General features: G+C 37.4%; 1 protein-coding gene across 1 annotated transcript in view; it reads right to left on the bottom strand.

Moving 5' to 3' along the window:
• The window catches only part of RAB1A (RAB1A, member RAS oncogene family), a 28,909-nt gene extending 6,061 nt beyond the window's left edge, over nt 1–22,848 (bottom strand). Inside the window, exons 1-3 of the mRNA XM_005893555.3 lie at nt 22,609–22,848; nt 6,864–6,936; nt 626–721 (exon numbers count right to left, since the gene is read on the bottom strand). Coding sequence (XP_005893617.1) covers nt 626–721; nt 6,864–6,936; nt 22,609–22,631 — 192 coding nt within the window. The 5' untranslated portion in view covers nt 22,632–22,848. The remainder of the gene's footprint in view (nt 1–625; nt 722–6,863; nt 6,937–22,608) is intronic.
• Between the last annotated feature and the right edge of the window lie 589 nt (nt 22,849–23,437).

Raw genomic sequence — 23,437 nt, 5'->3', positions numbered from 1 at the left:
ATTCAGGGTTGGGGTTTTAAGGATGGGTAAGGGAGTGAGAATGGCACAGGAACACAATATACTGAAAACAGAGAGCTATGGGTCACGTGGTTCTGCTAGTAACGGTAGGCAAGTCATTAAATCTCTCAGCATCCATTTTCTGAGCTGTAAAATACGTAAGAAAAGCTAAATTCCCTTCCAATAAAATTCTACATTTCTAGAGAGTTGGAACATACTATCTAATAAATACTCAACTAAAACAAATATGAAGAACCTCTCCTAGGTTTTTCCTGGATCCAGAGTATTCAGCATAATAAAAGACATGAAAACTGCTCAATATACTTCTTCTGTAAGACAAAGTAAACAAACATCAACTTAGACCCCTTAGACCTCACTGATAAAAGCGCAAGAAAAAGAACTAGGACCAGGTTTGACTTAAAACATGTATTTCTCAACTCTCTGAACAAAAAACTCAATGAAGGAGGTAATCTTAAATCACTTTCAATCTAAACTATTCTTACTCTACCATTCTGTCACAGATGAATGATTCCTAAGATATTTTCATTTTAACATATTATGAATAACAAATACATTCTAAATTTACCAAAATAATTTCCAAAAAATTTCTAGTCCAAAAATTACTTACTATTTGAAGTTTGATTGTTTTCCCATCTAACTCTATAGTTCTTATTTTGAAATCCACACCAATTGTGCTGATGTAGCTTTCTGTATATGTATCATCCTAAAGGGAAAAAAGTTAACAATTAAAATAAATGTTCAATAGAGTAAATAAGAAATATGTTAACTTTTATCTAGAAAGCTGATAAAATTTGTAAGACATAACAATCTGAGAACAGCCATTCCATCCTGTTCCTGCACTCAGTTCACATTCTGAAGACAAAGTGCTATTTAAAAATGGTTTAAGATTTTTTTTTCCAATAGCTATTCTTTAGTTTTCCAATCATATCTTGGCGAATTCTTTATATGTATCATACAGAGAAGGTTTTGTATTTTGAATGATTACGAATGATTTTTCTAATCTGCTAATCAGCAGAATTCTTGTTCCTCCACACCCACTGGTTATTCAGTTTACTCAACACAAACCTATGATCATGTCCCTCTCCTGAAATTCTTTCAGAAGTCAATTTTATTTCTTAGTTATGACTTTTAAAATTGAGATAATTCATATACATAAAATTCACCCCTTCAAAATATACAACTCAGTGGTTTTTAGTATATTCAGAAGGCTGTGCAACCATCACAACTATTTTAATTCCAAAACATTTTCTTCACTCCAAAAGAAAACCCTATACCCAGCAGCAGTCAGATTTCTTCCTCTCCCCCTAGACTCTGGAAACTACTAATCTACTTTATGTTTCCACAGATTTGTCTGTTTTGGTCACCTCACATGAATGGAATCACACAGTATGACCTTTTGTGTTTGGCTTCTTTCACTCAGCATAAACTTTTCAAGGTTCAGCCTTTCTTTTTATATATATACACACACACATAGACACACTATTTATTTATTTTTGGCTGTGCTGGGTCTGGTTTTTCTCTAGTTGTGGTGAGTGGAGGCTATTCTCTAATTGAAGTGCATAGGGGTATTCTCTTTGCAGAGGCTTCTCTTGTTGCAGAGCACAGGCTCAGTACTTGTGGCGCACGGGTTTAGTTGGTCCACAGCATGTGGGATATTCCTGGACCAGGGATCGAACCTGTCTCTCCTGCACTGACAGGCAGATTCTTTACCACTGAGCCACCAGGGAAGCCCCAGCCATGTTACAGCATGAATCAGTACTTCATTCCTTTTTATGGCTGAAAAATAGTACACTGTATGGATAGCCTACATTTTGTTTATCAGTTCATGGACATTTGGGTGGTTTCTACATTTTAGCCATTATCAATAGTGCTGCTATGGACATTTGTGTATAAGTTTTTGTGTGAACAATATTAACCCAAAGGCTAAACTTTTAAAATTACACCTGTTTTTTCCCTCAAGTACCTATTACAATTATTTTACTCATAATGAAAACAAATTTCAGTTTTTTTATTTAAGTGAAAATATATGTGAATGGAAAGATCACACTTTCACCACGTAACCCCACTGCACAATCATCAGGCTTAAAGCACCACCCAGGAAGTATTCTGCTAACAAAGATGGATTTAGGCTCAATCAAGCCTATATCTATTAAGAGTAGCACTGTTAAAAAGAACTTTCTTTGATGACAGAAAGGTTCTATAGGCTGTGACTGTCAATACAGTAGCCAGTAGCTCCATGTGGCTAGTGAGAACAAGGAACTGAATTTTTAATTCCATTCAATTTTACTTAAATTTAAATAATCACAAGGGACCAGTAACTACCATAATGATAGATAAAGCACTGCTCTGGGGTTTACTTCCAATTACAGAAACAGGAGCGACAAGTTTAAAGACACCACAGAGAAGCTAACTGACACACCTAAAATGTTGGACAATTTATAGGACAACTGCCCCAGTTTCTGCAAAAAGAAAATGACATGAAAAATACATAAATAAAAAAGGAGGAGGTGGGAAGTGGGAAGTTGGAAAAACTCTAAAAGACTAAGCAGCAAAGGAACGAAATGAAAGTATGAACCATGGGTTTTTTTAAAAAATTGAAATATGGTTGCTTTACAATGTTGTTGATTTCTGCTACAGAGAAAAGTAATTCAGTTGTACATACATAGACCTTTTTTTCATATTCTTTTCCATTACGGTTTATCACAGGAAACTCAATATAGTTCCCTGTGCTATACAGTAGGACCTTGTTTTTCCATTCTATATATAAAAGTTTGCATTTGCTAACCCCAAACTCCCACTCCCATCCCTCTCCATCCTCCCCTCCCCTCTACTGGCAACCACAAGTCTGTTCCCTATGTCGATAAGTCTGTGTGAACCATGTTTTGAATTGTGATTCAAACTAACACCACACTTAAGATAACCAGGAAAATTTATTTTGTAAGTCAACAAATGTTTTTTATGATAGTGTATGAGTGTTAGTTACTCAGTTGTGTCTGACTCTGCAATGCTAAGGACTGTAGCCTGCCAGACTCCTCTGTCCATGGGATTCTCCAGGCAAGAATACTGGAATGGGTTGACATTTCCTTCTTCAGGGGATCATCCCAACCTAGGGATCGAACCCAGATCCCCTGCACTGCAGGCAGATTCTTTACCATCTGAGATCAGGGAAACCCTATATTAAATACAGTATGCAAGGGGAAATGACACATTTGGGATTGTTATTTGTAGCACTCCAACAAAAAGAAGGAAATGAAATGAGTGTGGGCCAAGTCTTGATAATGCTGAATCAGATGTGTACATGACACTGAGATAAAGACGGCTAAAGACAACTGTAAAATGTAATCAGAGTTCCAAGTAGCTAGAGATAGCTATGTTGACTTATCCTCCACATATATTCACATTTCGGCATAAACAGAATCACTGGGTAAAAGGATATTTTTGAAGCACTGAATGCAATTTGACAAAATACTCATCATTATTTGACATTCATTTTTTAAATTTAAATTGTCAAGTAAGTATCACATACTATAGAAAACGGATAGAGAACAGCATTCAGCACTAGAACATGCCAGGTGCTTTGTTAGAAAAACTTATAAATGCTGTTATTAATAGAATTCTTATACATCCCTGCTGCTGCTGCTAAGTCGCTTCAGTCGTGTCCGACTCTGTGCGACCCCATCGACAGCAGCCCACCAGGCTCCCCCGTCCCTGGGATTCTCCAGGCAAGAACACTGGAGCGGGTTGCCATTTCCTTCTCCAATGCATGAAAGTGAAAAGTGAAAGGGAAGTCGCTTAGTCGTGTCCGACTCTTTGAGACCCCGTGGACTGCAGCCTACCAGGCTCCTCCGTCCATGGGGTTTTCCAGGCAAGAGTATTGGAGTGGGGTGCCATCACTTTCTCCAATATACCCCTAAATGACCCTTACCTGCATGCCTCTGAGCCACCGCACTTGACATTTCAACTGTCCAAATTCTCAGTATCTCTTTCTCCCCACTCCCAAGCTTTACCCCCCTAACTCCCCAGCCCGTGGGCAAGTTGGCAACTTTTATCCATTTTTCAAATGTGAGCTCAGGAAACAGTTATTGTCCAAACATTCCCCCATTCCTTGGCCAGTAGCTAAAGAGATTCTTCCCTCTGTGCTCTCAAAGCTTATTATACATTTCTTAATCATACTTTTTACAGCTTGAATCTATTTTAGGGATCTGAGAATCAGTATTTTTAAAATGCTTCCTGGCTGATTCTGTGTAGGTAATACTGAAAACCGGTGACTTAGGTCAGTAGGAACGGAAAGGATTTTCTTTGAAGCACAAATACCTCAGGCTACAGCCATTTTCCTCAAGAAATGCTAGCTTCTTCCCACCTACCCAGATTACTGATTTAATACTAGTAATTAATTTTAATACTTGTCACTTTAATAAATACTGAGTATTATCTAATTTTGACAGTAAAGAATCAGCCTGTAATGCAGGAGACCTGGGCTCGATCCCTGGTCAGATTCCCTGGAGAAGGGAATGGCAACCCACTCCAGTATTCTGGACTGGAGAATTCCAAGGACAGAGGAGCCTGGTGGGCTACAGTCCATGGTGTCACAAAGAGTTGGACACGGCTAAGCAACTAAACAAAAAAAAATTTTTTAAGTCCTTTAATTACAAATAAAACTGAACACTTTTTCATATTTACTGGCAATTTGTATTTCTCCTTTTGTAAACTGCCCACTCATGCATTCATTCTTATTTCCATTAGGACAAATATCCTTTCCTTATTAGTGTATAAATGTGCTTTATATATTGAGACTATCACCTCTTCCTCCAAATACGTTTTGCTAGGACCTTTTGTTTTCTAATATTATGTGTCAACATTAATTTTAATGCAATCACATTTAACAGTCCTTTCTTTCCTGATTTTTTTCCTGTTAGAAAATACTTTCACATATGATTAAAGAGCCACCTAGGTTTTATTCTGGTACTTAACATGGTCTCATTTTCAAATTATTATATATAATGAATATATATGAGACTCATTAATACCTCATCAGAAAAGTAATACTAAGTATTTGAGATGCTGTCAAGCTTGCAGTGGTGGATTTTAAATTTTTTAAAATTCTAATTTTCCCTTGAAAAGCTTGAAGTTATTATAGGCAACAAATGCTATCAGATATTTCCCTTGAAGTGACAATGTCTGTTCATCTGATAAAATGTATACCCAATACTCAGTTCTAGATAAATATAGCCTGTTAGCTGTTCTTTCAAGTTAAAAAAAAGTTCAATGAAAAAATCAGCTAGTTTAGCTCATAATGGAAACAACTATACAAATGCTTTTCTCTCCCTTAAGACAACCAACACATTCCAGTCTTCAGTAAAACTGTTTTATGTGTACTCATTTTTTCACACAGAGTATTTAAAAAGGAAACACTCAACAAGGATCAAAATCTTTAAAAATTAATCATTTTTAGAAGTAACGTAAGTGACCATCAACAGATGAATGGATAAAGGAGATGTATATATACATATATACATATCATGGAATACTAGTCCAGCATAAAAAATGAAAATCTGACATTTGCAACAACATGGATGGACTTGAGAGTATTATGATAACTAAGTCAGAGCAAGAAAGACAAATACTGTATGGTATCACTTATATGTGGATTCTAAAAAAAACAAAACACAAGCTAATGACTTTAACAAAAAAAGAAACTCACAGATTTGAGAACAAACTAGTGGTTTTTGGCAGGGAGAGGGGAAGGAGGAGGAGCAAGATAGGGGTAGGGGATTAAGAGGTACAAACTACTATGTATAATACAGAAAGTTACAAGGACATGTACAACACAGGGAATACAGCCAACATCCTATAATAATAAGTGGAATATAACCTCTAAAAATTGTGAATCACTACATTGTACATGTAACAGCTATATAACAGAACATCAACTACACCTCAATTTTTAAAAGTATGAAAAAAATTAATCATTTTTACTGTTTCATCAAAGACACACTTAAGTGATAATGGTGTTTCTTCCCTCTCCTGTGAGCAAACAGAGGTAAACACCATGACTATGAGCATAATCTGGGGCTTAGCGTTACTTCAGCACAGGACTAATAAGGCACTTGCGGTTTTACCTACCATTGCTTTTGCACCATCAGGGCAAAGATCAACAGAGTGAAAAAAAGCAAACATCTTTTGTCTTAGTACAATTACTAGGTAATTATTTATTCAGTAAATACTAATGATTTAGTGTTATTAGCAAGCAGTTTTTGATCTCATGGACTCCAGGAGGGTCTTGATAATCCCCACTGGTTCACATCTTAAGAAGCAATGATCAAGATAGCGAGAAGGAAAACATGTTAAATTTGAAGGCAGTTCATAAACACTATGAACAAGACCATGCATTTTATACATTAAGTTGGAAGTTATTATTAAGTTATTTATCAGTTTGTAAATTTAAATGACAACGATGCCACTGTCAAAAAAACAAATAGTCTGTACCAGGCCCTGCTTTTTCTTTTTATTCTACTCAAGTTTTACTTGAAGATTTGTCTTCCACCAAGTCATTTTCAACACAAACCTACCATTTTTTCCCTTACTCATTATTTATGTTGGAATGAAACATTGTTTGACCTCCAAGGAGAGTATCAGACACTTTGACTTTATAACCACAGTTTTCTTGAATTTCTTTTAGGAACAACAGTATCTCCTCTATTTAAAGAGTCTAGATATCACTGGGAATGTGTATTTGGAGGCTTCACATATAAAATTCCGGAAGAATAAAACTGTTTTATCTTTTGTCTACCCAGAAAATATACACAGCATTAATTCCTTTAAAATCATTTTTGATTTCAACTTACTGCAAACCTAAGAAGAAGGCAAGACTTTCCAACCCCAGAGTCGCCAATCAGAAGTAACTTGAATAAATAATCACTGCGAAGAGAAAAAGAAAATCACATTAATAAAAAGCATATTGTATTATAAGTTCTATAACAACAAAAATATAGCCAAGAATAATAGCTCACTGAGGAAGACTACAGCTTCTGAAAAGCCCATGGACGCCCTAACAGAAGCCCAAACTCCAAGTAACAGCAGTTTGGGGCCCTTTTGATGAATCACTGAACATGACAGAATTATGTATAAATAAGATAGACAATGCCACCCGTATCTCTAACATCACTGAACTTCCAGGTCCAAGCAATGAATAAAAGGAAACGTAAGTGATATGCATTCTTGGAGAGTCCAACAGACTTTCGCTAGAAAATCCCACTGTTCTGCAATACTAGAATACAGGGAGTTAAAGTTTCATTTGTTTTTGCCAGTGAAACAAATCTCTCCTTCAACTTCAAATCTCAAATCATTATTTCATAGCAATCCTCCAACAAAGGGCTTTTATGATCCTTCCCTAGTATCCACCTGGAATTCTCCCCTTTTATTTTAAACTAGAGATACAATAAAATCAAGGGGACTATTTGTGTAAACGTACAACTTTACCAACATTCTAAGCTTGTATTAAATCATACTTCAGAAAACACTGAAAAAAAAAAAAACCACTGAAAGCTAGGCTATGTTTATGCACATTTACAATCACTTAGACTATCTCAAAATTTTTCTCAAGGGAGCCTTTCATAAATCTCAAGACAATAGTCAGCCCATGGTCAAAGGAACCACTAATAGATTCTATTCTTTCCAACTCTGACCAGTTCTATAAGTTCTTTTAAAGCAATTTCAAAATGACAAAAAATCCAGAATTTATAGATTTTTTTCAGAAGACATACAGGATTCTTAAATTTCTTCCCTGTGACTTAGTTTTTATAAAATGCCATCCACTTAAAATGAAATCCAACTATCACTTGCAAATGAAATGTAGATTACCAGTGTATTTACATGTAAGCAAGATGTTTAGGCACGATTATCTCTGGGATTATTAATCAACTGTTTACCAAGATTTGTAACACCAGGGGGGCTTTCCTAGTAAAGAATCTGCCTGCAATGCAGGAGACCTCAGTTCAATCCCTGGTTAGTTAGATCCCCTGGACAAGGGAATGGCAACCCACTCAAGTCTTCTTGCCTGGAGAATTCCATTGCCAGAGGAACCTGGTGGGCTACAGTCCATGGGATCAAAACAGTGGGACATGACTGAGAGACTAACACTTTCACCGAGGTTTATACAGTGGTAAGTATTAAAACATAGCCTTCTGGGACTTCTCTGGTGCTCCAGTATTTAAGAATCCACCTTGCAATGGGGGGACATGGTTGGGGAACTAAGATCCCACAAACTTCAAAGCAATGAAGCCAGAGTGCCACAACTACCAAAGTGCACACACCATAACTAGAGACTGTGGGCCACAAGGAATGGTCCTACAGGCCACCAACTAAGACCCAATGCAGCCAACTAAATTAAAAAAATATTCAAAACAAACAAAAAACACATAGCTTTCTGCTTTACCAAGTTACTGTAGTACACTTATTATCCCTAATTATACCAAAAAGAAAAAAAAATTTCTTAAATCCTGCCCTGGTAAATGGCAAAATAAAGGTCACATAAGGTAATAAGCTTTTAAAACAAGTGATTAAGAAGGGCTGATTGAAGCACAGGATGAACTTAATAGCTAACACCCTTTCCCATTTGAGAGCCTAAATATAAGGGGATAGTAGGGATAGGTATTATAAAAATTTACCCTTAATAAATGATTGATACCTAATACCAAACAACTTCTATTAGTCAGTACATTTGCTGACTGGCTTCAGTACTATTGATACCTTTCTCTTTAATTAGACCAAATGAATTCTTAAGAGTGATGAACACTGAACATTAGCAACGAGTATCTTACAAGTTTACATTTCAGTTAGCAAGAAAAATCACAGCACCAATACAACTACAGTTACTTTGTTTTTAACAGAAATTATGGCACAACAAATGCACTGAATTTACCAACTTTCCTGAGCACAGTGCCAGGTATCCAGTAAACACTCAATAAACATGCCCTGAATCAGTGGTACTGGTGAAGGACAGCAATGGGCTACACATGTTGCCTGTGATGTCACTAATTGCCATAAAGATCAATTTCTCTCTTCCAGAATAACCATAAGGCTGGAGAAAAACATGAATGCTTCCTAACTATGTTACAAGTTACATTATGGTTTCAAAGAAATTAGTAGTCAATTTTTTAAAACTAGCTTTTTCAATTATCACATTCTTTTTAAATTTCACAAACAGCATTATTTTGAAACATCATTTATGTGTTTCTGGTAATTTAAAGCCCAGAGCCATTATAAATAATACAAAGAGTTGAGCACTGTGCTCCGCAATGAGTCTTGCTAAAGAAGCCTGTTTTGTTCTCTCCCAAACCATCAGTTTCACTAACATGACAAGACACATGGAAAAGAACGGCAAACAAAATCAACCAACAAATTTCTTGCCTTATTGAATTTACACACCAAGAGACTATGATCAACAGCAAGTTACCTGCATTGGAACGTTTTAAATTACCTACTCCTGTAGTAGCTTATTTCCAAACTATTAATATACAGGAAGTATTAATACAGGGTAACTTCAGATTTGAGATCACTTAAAGATATTTATGTAACTGTAATTTACAAAACAGAACACGTGATAATGTTGATAGGAAATATGCAAATCTAAAGTTAGAAAGCTCAAGATCAATTCTGGTACAGAGCCAAGAATAATTTAGCAAAATGTATCTTTTATTCTCAAGAATTTGGATTAAGTTTTCAGTCTGCAATACCATTTTGACTTATGTGAAAAACTGAATTCTATCAGTTGAGAAATTTTTGTACAAGTAAAGAAATCTTTACAGACTACAGTACAACTACAATCGCCGCTCCCCTAAACTAGATTGTTTCAGTGAATTCTATCCACTGTTTTCAATCAAAACTTCCTCTAGTCTTTTTCATGTCTAATTTACAATGACAATGATACTTCATACCTTCTCCCCATAGTAGTCTGGAGTCTGTTTTTCCTCACTCTGATGTTTAACATATCTGTCTGTGTGATGGTAAACTGACTTACTCATCCAAAATATAATATTGTGCCTTTAACAAAGCACTGTGTCAAGAGTTCAGAGAACATTTTAATTTTGTGTTTTTAATCAGGTCTCTCTCATTGTGAGTAACAGCTAAGGAATAGTCATTCTTGAGTAACATTTTGGGCAAAATGCCAGAGGAGAAAATCTACAGGACATGGCATGTTAAAAGGACAGCAAACCTCAAAGGCCAAGGCAACAATTTGAGCCACAAAGTAAACAATCATGTACTGGATTATAACCGAAAGAATAAAATAAATATCCCTGAGTCCATAAGGGTACAATGATTAACTAAATAGAGAAAGGACAACTCTTCCTTATGCGAGGATTCCAAATAATACATGTAGAAGGAACAAGAGAAGTAGAAAATCACTAGCAGAGTCACGCTACAGACAAGAGCCACTGATGAATGCTAAAATTAGTGGGTGAAACTTCAAGGAGAGTTAAGGTATCTGCATGACCTCAAAATACGCCCCCCACCTCAAATGTTTATTACCACAGTGGTTTTAACACAGGCCCACAAATCCTCTGCACACTCCTCCCTCCAGGAGATGGAGCCTCTTTAGCTCCCTTCCCCTGAGGGTGGGTTGGTTCTTAATGACTGGTTTCTAACACTGTATGACAAGGGAAAAATAGTTATTTTACAATGGAGAAACCTGACAGATGCCACCTTTACAAAGCGATCAAGGTGAACATCACCAGCAATGTCACACTGGTATCACGGACCTTCTGATATGATGTAATGAGTAGAGTGCTTCACCTCTATGGGGTGTGTGTGTGTGTGTGTGTTAGTCACTCAGTCATGTCCGACTTTTTGCGACTCCACAGACTGTAGCCCACCAGGCTTCTCTGTCCATGGAATTCTCCAGGCAAGACTACTGGAGAGGATTGCCATTCCCTTCTCCAGAGTAACTTCCCAACCCAGGAATCGAACCCTGGCCTTCTGCATGGCAGGCAGATTCTTTACCGTTTGAGCTACAGGGAAGTCTCACCTCTATGGTATCTCTTCCCAAATCTATAACCTCATCTAATCAAAAGAAAACATCAGACAAATGCAAATTGAGGAAAATTTACAAAATACCTAAGCTCTTCAAAACTGCCAAGATAATGAAAAACTACACTAATAAACTCAGATTGAAGGAAGCTGCTGCTGCTAAGTCGCTTCAGTCGTGTCCAACCCTGTGCGACCCCATAGACGGCAGCCCATCAGGCTCCACCGTCCCTGGGATTCTCCAGGCAAGAACACTGGAGCGGGTTGCCATTTCCTTCTCCAACGCATGAAAGTGAAAAGTCAAAGTGAAGTCACTTAGTTGTTCCCGACTCTTAGCAACCCCAGGGACTGGAGCCTACCAGGCTCTCCGTCCATGGGATTTTCCAGGCAAGAGTACTAGAGTGGGGTGCCACTGCCTTCTCCGGAAGGAGGCTAATATGATATAATAATTAAATACAACATGGTCTCTTGGTTTACATTCTGGAACAGAAAACGACATTAGTGCAAAAACTGGAGAAACTGAAATAAAACTCTATAGTTTAGTTCAGTTTACCCATGTTAACGTCTTAATTCTGATAAATGTACCATGGTATATAAGATGCTAACATTAGGGGAAGTTGGACAAAGGCATACAGGAATTTTCTGTACTACTTTTACAATTCTTCCGTGAATCTAAATTTACTTCAAAATAAAAAGATTTTAGAAAAACAAACTATGAGGACATTAATGAAATAAGTATAATCTAATTGAAAAAAGCTAGCTCCTGATGTTTTTTAAATGTGAGAGATACATTTTGTGTTTTCTTGAGTTAAATCAACAATCATAAATCATGGTGGAATCTGTAAAATAAAAACTTTGGTTTTGAGGCACAAGTATTTTTTCAGAAAATTACTGGAAAGTGGACATAATTCAGTGAGAAAGTAAGACCGTTAAGACTGACAAAGATTAAGACTGCATGGAAGGGGGGCAGATTCAGCCTTTTAACAACTGGATGGTGGGATGCCAAAGGCAACAGCAAGTGAAAAATTATTTTTGTCATCAGTTTCTCCTTAGGTCAACTCATGGTCTACTTTTTCAATACTGCAGACCCTTTATTTCCATTATTTATGATCTGAACATAATCTTAATACCCATGCCATTTTTGCATGTAAGCATTAATACGTTCCATACCTTAAAAAAAAATCACTATTGTGAGAGCATGAAAACAGTATTTTGAAAAAGTTACTTAAAACCCATTTCTATTAAAAATTCTATTTAGATAAAATGTTTTCCTTTTTATGAAGTTACCAAACTGCATACATAAAATAGGAAGTAGGAGATGAATCTGCTTGTTGCTCAATCTAAAATACTACTCAGAATTCCATTATATCAAGAGACTATTACATGATATACTACTATGTAAAAAGATTATAGAACATCTTTGTCCAGTATAACCCATTATTGTTAAAAAACAATTTGTACACACATCAAAGATTTGGGGAAAGAAGTAGACACTTCTAAACTGTATGATTATACTTGTCTTTTCTTTCTATTTTTAAAATGTCTACAATCACAGTTACTACTTTTCTAAGCAGAAAAAAAAAATGCTATTTGAGAAGAGGAAAAAATTTTAATCAATGGCTTATTCAGTGACTAAACAACCTAATGAGTTCTTTCAGCATACCTGCCGTAACACAAATGACACCTAGGTAGGCAGAGTAGGTCAAGGCTGGAAGCGGTAGCACTGGCACACTCCCAATATAAGCAACAAAGATATGAATCAACTTTTTGGATTAAATAAAAATAAACATTTTTTATCTTCTTTTATGAAATAAAATTTGGATTATCACATACAGTTCACCTGTCAATGAAAACATTACAAAAGAAGGTTGACTGACATTAACACAACTTCCAACATACACTTTGGAAACACACCAAGGAAGACAAGACAAAAGTGAACAGTGGAGAATTATATAATTGTTTTTATCCAAATGGTACCCCCAAAACACAAATTTCACAATGTCAGTTATAAGTATACCTTAGAACAGACCAGCTATTTTAAAAAGTTAAATGGAACCTGTAATTTCTTCTCTTTCACCTAGAACAAGTTCACTTGGATGACATGAAACATGTAGTTTTATCTTTTTATAAAATCATACTTGAAAACAGCCTAAAACTAAGCTCATATAACAAATTTAAAACAAAAGTCATGATTATGAGATTATGATACAGTGGGCCCAACAAATTTTAATTCATCTTTAAACTACACACTAGCCTATTAGCCTTTGGAGTTTAAAACAATTAATAAAACCTTGGCGCTGCAACAATTGTGCATGACATCAACTCTTCTTCTTTACTCACTTTAAGTATGCTCCACAGAACACAATTCAAAATTGATCATTAGGCTAGAGAAAAGAGGTAAGAGAGATAAGAAATTTTTCATATGCTTCAATTGTATTGTTTGAATTTTATAGAGCACATATTACTTTTCTGGTTAAATTAATAAAAACTAAATAAACCTTCAGTAATGGCCAAAAGCAACCTGTTAGTCAAAATAAACAATTAAGAATCTGAGAGGGCAACAGTCTTTCCTTCATATTTAAAAAAATAGCCAAGCAATTAAAAAAAAAAAAACTCTCCCCACAATTGACCACTAAAACCACAACTAAATAAAATATATTTAGAGACAATAGATTAATTTTCGAGGTTCCATTTTAGGCTCTGTTTAAAAGTGTTCCAAAAACCCAAAGATGGAATTCTGAAAATGAGAGAAAACTTGGTTGATTGGAAGTGATAAGCCATACAAGAGGACAGAAGAGTAAACGGTCTTAAAACGCATTTAACGGCAAACATTTGCTGAAAAACACACCAAGTGTGCACTACCTCCTTACCTTTCAAAGCTTGCATGGGTTTTAGAGCTGGAAAGACCTGTATTTGAATTCAGGCTCCATCATATACTAGCTACAAAATCTTAAGGCAAGGTACTCACCTATCACTATGAGGCTCTATTTCTTCATCTGTAAAAAGATTCAATTAGCACACTACCACCCAATTAGAGGGCTTCCCAGGTGGCTCAGTGATAAAGAATCCACCTGCCAATGCAGGAGACGCTAAAGATGAGGGTTCGATCCCTGGGTTGGGAGGATCCCCTGGAGCAAGGAAATAGCAACCTACTCCAATATTCTTGCCTGGAAAATTCCATGGACTGAGGGCTACAGTATATGGGGTTGCAAAGAGTCAGACACCACTGAGCACACAGGCACACACTTGAACCACCTGATTAGGCTCTGGTCAAGATTATAAATACCGCCTCTAAAATACTTAGCAGTGTCTGGTACATTACAGGAACACAATAAGTGGCAATTATTATTGTCCCTTCCTCCCTCCAATCCAGGATGTAACCTGATGAAAAAATTCAAGCACTACGGACAAAAATGTTGAAGCTGTTTATCCAAAGTTTTTGTACAGATGATGTGTGACAAATTATCACAGAAGTTTACCAGTTTAATTTATAATATAAAGTACAAAAATAACCAGGTAACAGTTATAAGTACAACGATCACAACCAGCAACACATATAACCGTAAAATGGTCTGCAGCAAATAAGCCTACCTCTCCAGTAAAAGAAAGGCATTTTGCTTTATCTGCTTTTCTCACAGAAAAGGCTTGCATGACTTTAAGGCACCAAGTAGTCAAGAGGAGTCATGAGGAAAAAAAAATAGTCATGAGAGTAGAAAAACTGAAAATGGATACAATAATTAACTTCAAGTCGAGAGAAGCTCTAAAGATCAACCTAACACAAGATGTGAAGAAAGTCAAAGGCCTATTAACAATATGTACCTCACAAACCCTTAACATTTTTTTTTAATTTTTTTATCGAAGGATAACTGGTTTACAGAATTTTGTTTTCTGTCAAACCTCAACATGAATCAGCCATAGAAGGGAGAGGATATATGTATACTTTCTTAACATTTTAAAAAGACCTCTCCAGTCAAGAATTTTAGACATAGTTGGCCACAGAAATGCTAGTTGCCTAATCAACTGGCTTAATTTCGAATTCCTAGAAGTTAACCACACACAGTAAACTGGAAACAGCATACTTGGACTGTAAAATCACAGGCCCTTGAGTTAAAATCCCAATTCTACTGCATTTAACTCTTCTCTACCTCCGACTCCTGTAAAATTAGGACCCTATTTCTTCATTGGATTAGGGGAAATAATGGACATACATAAAATTTCTGACTAGAGGTGGGAACTCAAAGTTGTCCCTATTGATCTTAACTCAAGACTAGCACCAGGGCTTCTGCAGAGTCCTCCTCAGTGCTCTGTTCTTCTCCAGCTAAATCAACATAACTGAAACTTTCTGTCAATAATTGAAATCCTAGGCCCCTTCTCCAATTTTTTGCACTATTATGCCATCATATTCTCTACCAAAAAATCACAAGATTTAATTTGCGCTAATACTGTTAAATTGATTATACTTGCTTAAGTTTGAGTCATCTTAACTAACTGGTAAGCATCTGGGAGCAAAGTCTATGTTGTATAATCAAAAATAAAAACCCCTCAACTCCTAGCATAGTGTGATGACAAAACTGGCTGGCTGTTTTCTTTATCAAGCTTTTTCTCCAAGGAAATTAGATTTTTGCGTGTGTATGCTGACTGAAAGATTTTAAATATCTGTATTGAAAACATTTTTCAAATAGACAGGTCAGTGATCCATGTTTGATGATTAAATGTGTTAGAAAAACTTTAACAAGCTCAAAAGGCATAAACGGACTGTATGAAGTAAGTGGTAGTCTGAACTTAAACCTATGGTTTTCAACTAGAAATGCTTAGTTTTCTTTCCCTCCCATTTCTCACCAAGTCCCTCGATATATTTTACACTCTTAGATGATAATAAAGTCAGTATACAAGTCCTACTTTATATATAACCTATCAGAATGAATCAAGCCATCTATGAACTAGCACACAGAACCTGAACAAATATAAAGTGTAACTTACTGCTTAAATTAACTTAGAACATTTGTTTTAGTAGAGAGTAAGCTCAGCTCAAAACAGCATGGTAAATTTTGGAGTTCTGACTTCATTAGCTTCAGTAAGTGATGAACCCAATTGCTCTTTATGAGGACAAATGCCACCCACCAACCTATAAATTAAGCACTAAATAATTAATAATTTGACAAAGTTGCTTAAATTATCCTTTTATAAATTTAACTATTTTTATAAATCCCATATAATTCAATTAAGAATATATTACATATTACTCTGATCTAGGCATTTACCCTAATGACATCCATATGAATTTTAGGGCAATAAAGATACTGCAGAGATGACATTGTTGTTTATCTGAACACTAATGCTGTTTGAACTTAGTGTCTTTGTTTCAAGAATCTTGGAAACACTTCATCTATCAGTAACTTAATGAGAAACAAACAGGTAAACGTTTTAATAAAAGAAGAAGAAAATAAAAGCACAGACTAGGTCATCAAAATAAGCCATACCCAAACAAATCTCACATTTTGAAATTAGTTCAAGATCCCAGATTTAAAACTAAAATCTGTCCCCCTTGGGTTTCTACATTTCAAAAGAATGGTAGTGAAAATTCTCTTTTCTGTTTTCAATCTTCTACATCAGGCATTTATAACATGAGGTTCATGAGTACGCTCAGGGAATGTGAACAACTTGCAACTTTATGCAGAATACTATGAGTATGTATATACACAGGACAGATCCATAGTGTTTATCAAATATTCCCAAGGGTACATGACCATAAATGGGTTAAGAATAACTGCCCTAAATGGGCAGAGCAGCAAGTACAAGTAGTAATTCCATTTAAGTACTATTGTTATTCAAAGAAAATACAGTCAGACAAGTTAAATTCATCACTGTCCTGGAAAACTTCAATTATATAATTCACTCAATCTCATTTGTAAAGCTCACTAGTCTGAGGTACAGAGTGCATAAAATGCCCTATGTGAAGACCCTAGCCAAGTAGCTGGCACAGAGAGTAAGTACTTGTCAATTAGTAGCTATTATTATTAAAAATAATGTTTCCAAAGAGTCATTCTTATGAGCAAAAGTAATACTACCTGTCAAAATCTATAAACATGGAACAGAGCAAACTTAATTGGAACCTATCACCAACCTTGGATTTAATAAACTGACCCATCAGTCACAAAAGTACCAAGGACACTTCCTACTTCTCCTTTGTACCCTATTTCTTCACATATTTAAGTAAATAAACAAACCAATAAACATTTATTCTCTGGCTCCCTAAAGCCTCAGGATTATTTTCCCTTTAAGTATCATTACACCACTACCCTTTTATAATTTGAAACATCACAGGGTGGGTCCAAGGAAAAGCCAAGTCTTCGGTTTTCTTCCCTGAATTCTATTCCTGATATCAAAGAAGCAATCTCTCCTCAGCCCCACCTTCTACAAGAAAACAGTGGAAAAGTCTGACTGTTCTGCTCTCCGAGAGCAGGGCGGGGAGGTCGTCATTTTGTCTAACTCTTACTAAAACTTCAAAATGCAGTTCAGACGAACAGTGGTAAAAAGCAGCAAAGTCAACACATCTAAGATATCTCAGGCACTGGCATCCTACACCCATTTTTAGTTTCTCTTCATCTTTTTATTTTGCAAATTTAAAAAAAAAATCTCAGAATCTTAAAAGGCATTTTATTTAACCCCATTTCATACATTAGGAAAGAGACAAGAGTAGGTGACAGCAAAAGGAAGCTCTTAACTATCAAAAATGAAACTTAACTATTACAACTACAAGTGGTAGAACCATCATATATGTAGTCAGAAGTTGCCAAGGAGAGCAAAAAACACATACACAGCCAAAGGACTGCTGATGGGATATGAATGTAACAAGAGGTTAAGCACTTTTTACATCACTTAGAAAAATCACTTATTTTTCTATTATTCTATTTTCTATAGAATAATCACTTATTCTAGAACAAAAATTGAAATACTAAAGAAATAAAACTACTCACAAAGCAAAATTCTCTTTAAAAGTCAACTAAACAGTTGGCAAGAGAACACCGGATTCTAAAGCTCTTCTATCTTAAAAAAAAAAAAAAAAAACTTTGAATATATAAGACACTGTCAACATCCTATACTTTAACCTATTCGTGATGAAAAGGAGAAGAAATTTTAAATGTAAAATTTCAGTTTCTTTAAATGATCCTACAAGATCATCCACTCACACCAAACTCGTAAGATGTATTTTGTGGAAAGTCTACATAGGTACTGGCAACTTAACACTATGCAGAGAAATTACATACACTGATTCTCTACAGACATTAAATAGTCATATTCTGGACAGTGAGAATACTTTAAACTTCTTTGAATTTCCCAAATCACTACTAACACCATCAAAAAGTCATCAAAGCAACCAACAAAAATAAAACCTATTTTTAGTTGGTTTCTGCTTCTCTTCTAATAAAAAAATTCTAACTAAAAATTATGTAAAAGGCAATAATGATGTATTTATTAATGAAATTACACTGTTAGCCAGATAATAGAACTGATTTAACTTGTTTTTACTTTCAAATCCTTAAATTAAAAGATAGACTTATTCAAAGCATAGCACTGGCAAAAAAAAAAAAAAAAAAGTCAAATGTTCCTTGAATCTACCATGACAGAAAACAAAGTTTAGGAGACTGATTAAAACGTATGCCATAATTATGTTAAAATGTAAAAAAACAAGGTTTAAAAAATTTTTTTTCTTTTATAAATTTTTCTGCAATGAACTAGTTGATCTAGGGACTATCCTGGTGGCGCAGTGGATAAGAATCCACCTGCCAATGCAGAAAACATGGGTTCCATCCCTGCTCCAGGAAGATTCCACATATGGTGGAGCAACCGAGCCCTCTGGACTGAGGCCTGCACGCTCTAGGGCCCATGAGCCACAACGAATGAGTCCCTGTGCCACAACTCTGCAACAAGAGAAGCCACCACAATGAGAAGCAAGAGCACCCAAACTAGAGTAGCCGCCACTCGCAGCAACTAGAGAAAGCCCTCGTGCAACAACAAAGACTAAGAGCAGCCAAAAATATATAAAGTGGTATATACTTGTCAAAAAAAAATGTGATCTTAAAACAAAAAAAACTAGCCAATCCAAAGACACTACTACATATAGGTCTTCTGACTGGAGTTAACTGGTTGAGAGAGGTACACGTATTTCAATTCTTAACATACTCCTTATAGATGAAGCAGCCAAAATGATTTTGACGCTAAAAAAAAAATCCAACAGAAGCTAGTGGATTAGGAAAAATGCCTCTGGTATGAGAATAATGTTAAGCATTTCTTAACCAGTGTGCTGAAATAATCACTGCCTGCTTCACCTCCTAGCTCAGGAAAATTAAAATCTTTCTTCAAATCTCCAGAAGAAAAAAAAAAGAGCTTTGATGCTTTCCATCTACTTTTTCCACTGCTCAGACTCCACTCTGGTTGCATTTTGGTTTTGTTTGTAGTATTTGAAGTTCAAATGAGTCAGTCATTACCCTTAATTTCTGCTAATAAAGATAACCCAGGACCATTTCTCCCAAATCAGCCAAATAACATGGAAAGTAGTCAAAGAAAAAGCTTCAGATTTAATCATTAATGGACATATTTCTTATTCTCTTCACTCCCAAACCAAAAACTTACAACTTAAAGATAATAAAATAAAAGCATTTAGTAATAAAGCTACCAACAGGTAATCGTGTCAACCTACACAAATCTAAAATCTTGTTCATTCTGAGAGAACCAAACTTTTGTCAAGAACGCATTTTCATTACCAAATTCAGCAGCACCCATACAACAGATTTTAAAAGTTTCTATAAGGGGTAAGAAGAATATGACAAACCAAAGCAAGGAACATCTGGGGTGCACCTGTAAATATTCCCTTGTATTCTATTGTTTCAAATTAGCATATAAAGTGTACACTATAATACATGTGTATTATATAATGCACTATATTGTAGCTGGCATATAATAAGTGGCCATAAATGTTAGCTATTAGGGTAACACTGTGGAATCATAAAAGGCACTCATCCATTACAAGTTTTAGCTTAATAAAAAAAAAAATTTTAACTTAATAAAAAAAAAAAACCTTTGATTTTAAAGTTTAGAACACGGTTTTAAAGCAATTGGGCTTGTGTCTGGGTGATTAAACTCTAAGAATTTCCTTCTTTTCTCTAGTTCCCAATTTTTCTCTAATTACTTTAATGATGCTAATAAACTTGATTAAAGACAAGAAGAAATTGCTGAAGTCAGATTCTAAAAATCTGCTTGCTGGTTGTCCTTGTGACCATTCATAATAAAATACCACCTCTTCTCACCTTAAGTACTTTTCACTAGTGCTTTTCCAAAGGTTTTCCCAAGCTACTAGGTCATTTTACTTAAGAGACAGCCTAGAATATAAATACAGTAGCCCAGGTACTGGCACACTCCATGCCATAAAAATATAAAAATGATTTCTGGGATTGATTCTGTTGAGGTCATTAATCTAGAACCCTCAAAATAAAGGATGGTTTGACACTCTACTTAAGAATTACTATCCCTGTCATTTATTAACCATTCTTCTTTCTTCTTCCCTCCTGAACAATCGTTCTCACTCCCTCTGCTTCTCCAAATCAAATGCTAATAATTCCCTTACTGGTTTATTCTCTATAAGGTCTTTCTGAACCATACCAGGCAACCACAACCCCATAACTACTTTTAAAATCTTGTGGCTCCAATCCATGTCACACATCTGGAACTTGCCGTATCTACTGGTATTTAACATATATAATATCTATTTTTTTTGTATTCCATTATAAATTCCTTGAAGATAAAGGTTATATTCCTAAATTTTACTGTGACTGGAAAGCCTTACACAATGATGTACCCTGCTCTTACAAGTTTACCAAATCCTTTTACATATACATAACCCCGATAGGAATAAACAGTTGTCCTATTTCACAAAAGGAGAAATAAATTCAGACTCTATACATGTAGCAAATTTAAGAAACTCCCTAAACATAAGACAAACCTCTATAAAATGGAAAATCCATGTACTTTACTGTTGCCAGGACAACTTCTAAATTAGAGGCCTCAAGTTCAACTCTGTCCAACTATGCAAAACCAACTTTGTCCTTGCAGCCCTTGATAAAAAACTGCCAGCATAGCAAACAGGACACTATTAGAACACTATCTTCAACTTCTTAAAGTATATAAAATTTTAATAAAGTACTACAGCTTCTGTTTATAACAGAAAGGGACATTTCGGCGTCAAACCACAGTATTACAAAAGTTGAAGTCAGAATGCATTTTGCAAGAGCCATGTGACACACACATGACAGTCAGCTAAACCCATGGGTGTACCTTTTAGGGGAAATATTTAGCAGTAATTGACCAAAACAGCAAATAAACTCAACATTTAGGTCAAAGACTGATCTCTGCTTTAAAAAATTCCCCATCTCCCCCCAAATCCTTCTGACACAGAGGAGGAATACCAATTAAATCTCCTTCAATTATTCACTAATTTCAAAATGCAAACTGTAGAAGGATGTTTTTAAGGGCCATTAAGGAGAGCCCAACAAAGTCTTCCTAAGGAAAGAAACACCGGTTCCCATGAAAGGTGACAGGTGTGTCACATCTGCTGTGGTGACTTCTTGAGGAAGCAAGAAAAAGAAATGCATTAACTTTTCATGACACGTCACAGAACCTCATTCCCTATCTGCAAGCCTTCAAGTAGGTAATTCAAAACATACAGATCTATCAAAGGGCCCATTCGTTTTTCTTGCAACTTTACGGCAAAGCCTTGCTTTTATTTGGTAATATCACAAAGATGTCCCTAGGTTTGGTGCTAGTGTTTTGTTTTTCCCTTGACCTACACAAGGCAAAAGGACTTCGGTGTCCTCTAAAAAAATTCTCACGAACGCCCAGGTTTTTCAGGAAGGCAATGGGCCCGCTGAGTTCGTAAAGAACTCCAGGAAATAACTAAAAAACAGAACTAAAATTTTTAAATCGATTCTCACCATCTATTTATTCCCCGCAATCTCATGCAGCCCTGAAAAGCATCCATATTACCTGCAACCTGGAGAGGAGGGTGGAAGAAATAGCCAACAAGCTCAAGATTTACAAGTAAAGCTGGTTTCCACCCCGAGGGTTCTGACAGCTCCGCAGAGCGCGGGCGTAGGGTCTGACAATGCCCTCTAAGAGAGTTGTCTCACCTCATCCCCACTCCTTAAAAAACTGGCCCTCCTTGAAAAGTCACTGCTTCCAAGAAAAGCTACCCCTTCCCACGGCCCCACCACCGACTCCCGGACGCCCCAACCCTCTTCGCGGACTGCCCCTACACACCGGCCCGGCAGTCGGGCCAGTACTACAAAACAAACCGGGTCCAGGCCCAGGCGGCTCACCCCTCCGGCCCGACCCCTCCCCTCGACCGCCCCTCCTCCGTCAGACAATGGGGCCCGACTCCCAGCCGCCAACCTCTCCTGACCCGTCACCCTTACCTCGCCGAGGCCGAGGCCCATTCCTCCGCCCTCCTCGCCCCCTCTAAGCCTTCCCAAGGTGGCCCAGGGACCCAGCCGACCGGTGCTCCCCTGCACTCACTATTCGGGATTCATGCTGGACATGTCACTGCAGCTGCCGCCGCCGCCACCGCCGCCCTTGCTGCTGCAGCCGCCGCCCTGACTCTCCGCGCCACGGGTAGTCGAAGGAGAGGAATGAGATAGGCTGTTCCAGGAGAGCAAACGTCTTTACCCCACTCCGTCCCCTTAGAACACAATCAGCAGCCGCCACCACTCAGCTATTGCTTCCACCCAAAATGGCCGCCGGCGAACCAGGAAATAGGAAAGCCTTAGACCGAGGGGCCTTTACACAGCCCAAAGGGCGGCCGCACCGCATGGCATGCCGGGAAAGAGAGTTGCGAGCGCGGCTGCGGGCCCTGGGGAACCACGGTACAGGGCCAAGACCTGGACTCAGCTTCCCACCAAGCCCCGCGCTTCTGGCGCACGCGTACTTGAGGGGCTGTCGCTCGGCCCATTCCCCCCTCTCTCAACCCCCCCGCGCTCCGCCCCTCCCTGCTCCCCTCCCCGCTGACTCGCTGGCTAGGACTTCGCTCGGACTCCCCCTAGCGGATTGGCTAAGGCCGAGCGGCCCTGGTGATGTCATCAGTGAGACGTGGCAGCCGGGCGAGTCAGCGCCCCACGGGGGAGGGGGAGGGGAGGGACAGAGGGCGGTGCCGGCTGCTGGCGGAAGAAGGGGGTGGGGATCCCGGGACCCTGCGGGCTGGGGAGAGAGGGGTCGGAGCCCGAGGGACCCTGAGAGCCTAGGCGGAGGGAAGGGGAACTAGGGGATCTCGGCTCTTGTGTGCCTTTTGCTGGTCTGACCTGCTTCAGGCTTGAGCTTCCCCGCTGGTCCCAGGATGTCCGCTCTAAAG

This window comes from Bos mutus, chromosome 11, assembly GCF_027580195.1.
Source record: "Bos mutus isolate GX-2022 chromosome 11, NWIPB_WYAK_1.1, whole genome shotgun sequence".
Classification (NCBI taxonomy): Eukaryota; Metazoa; Chordata; class Mammalia; order Artiodactyla; family Bovidae; genus Bos; species Bos mutus.
The sequence above is the reverse complement of the archived record's forward strand: the minus strand, read 5'-3'. Positions and strand labels throughout refer to the sequence as shown.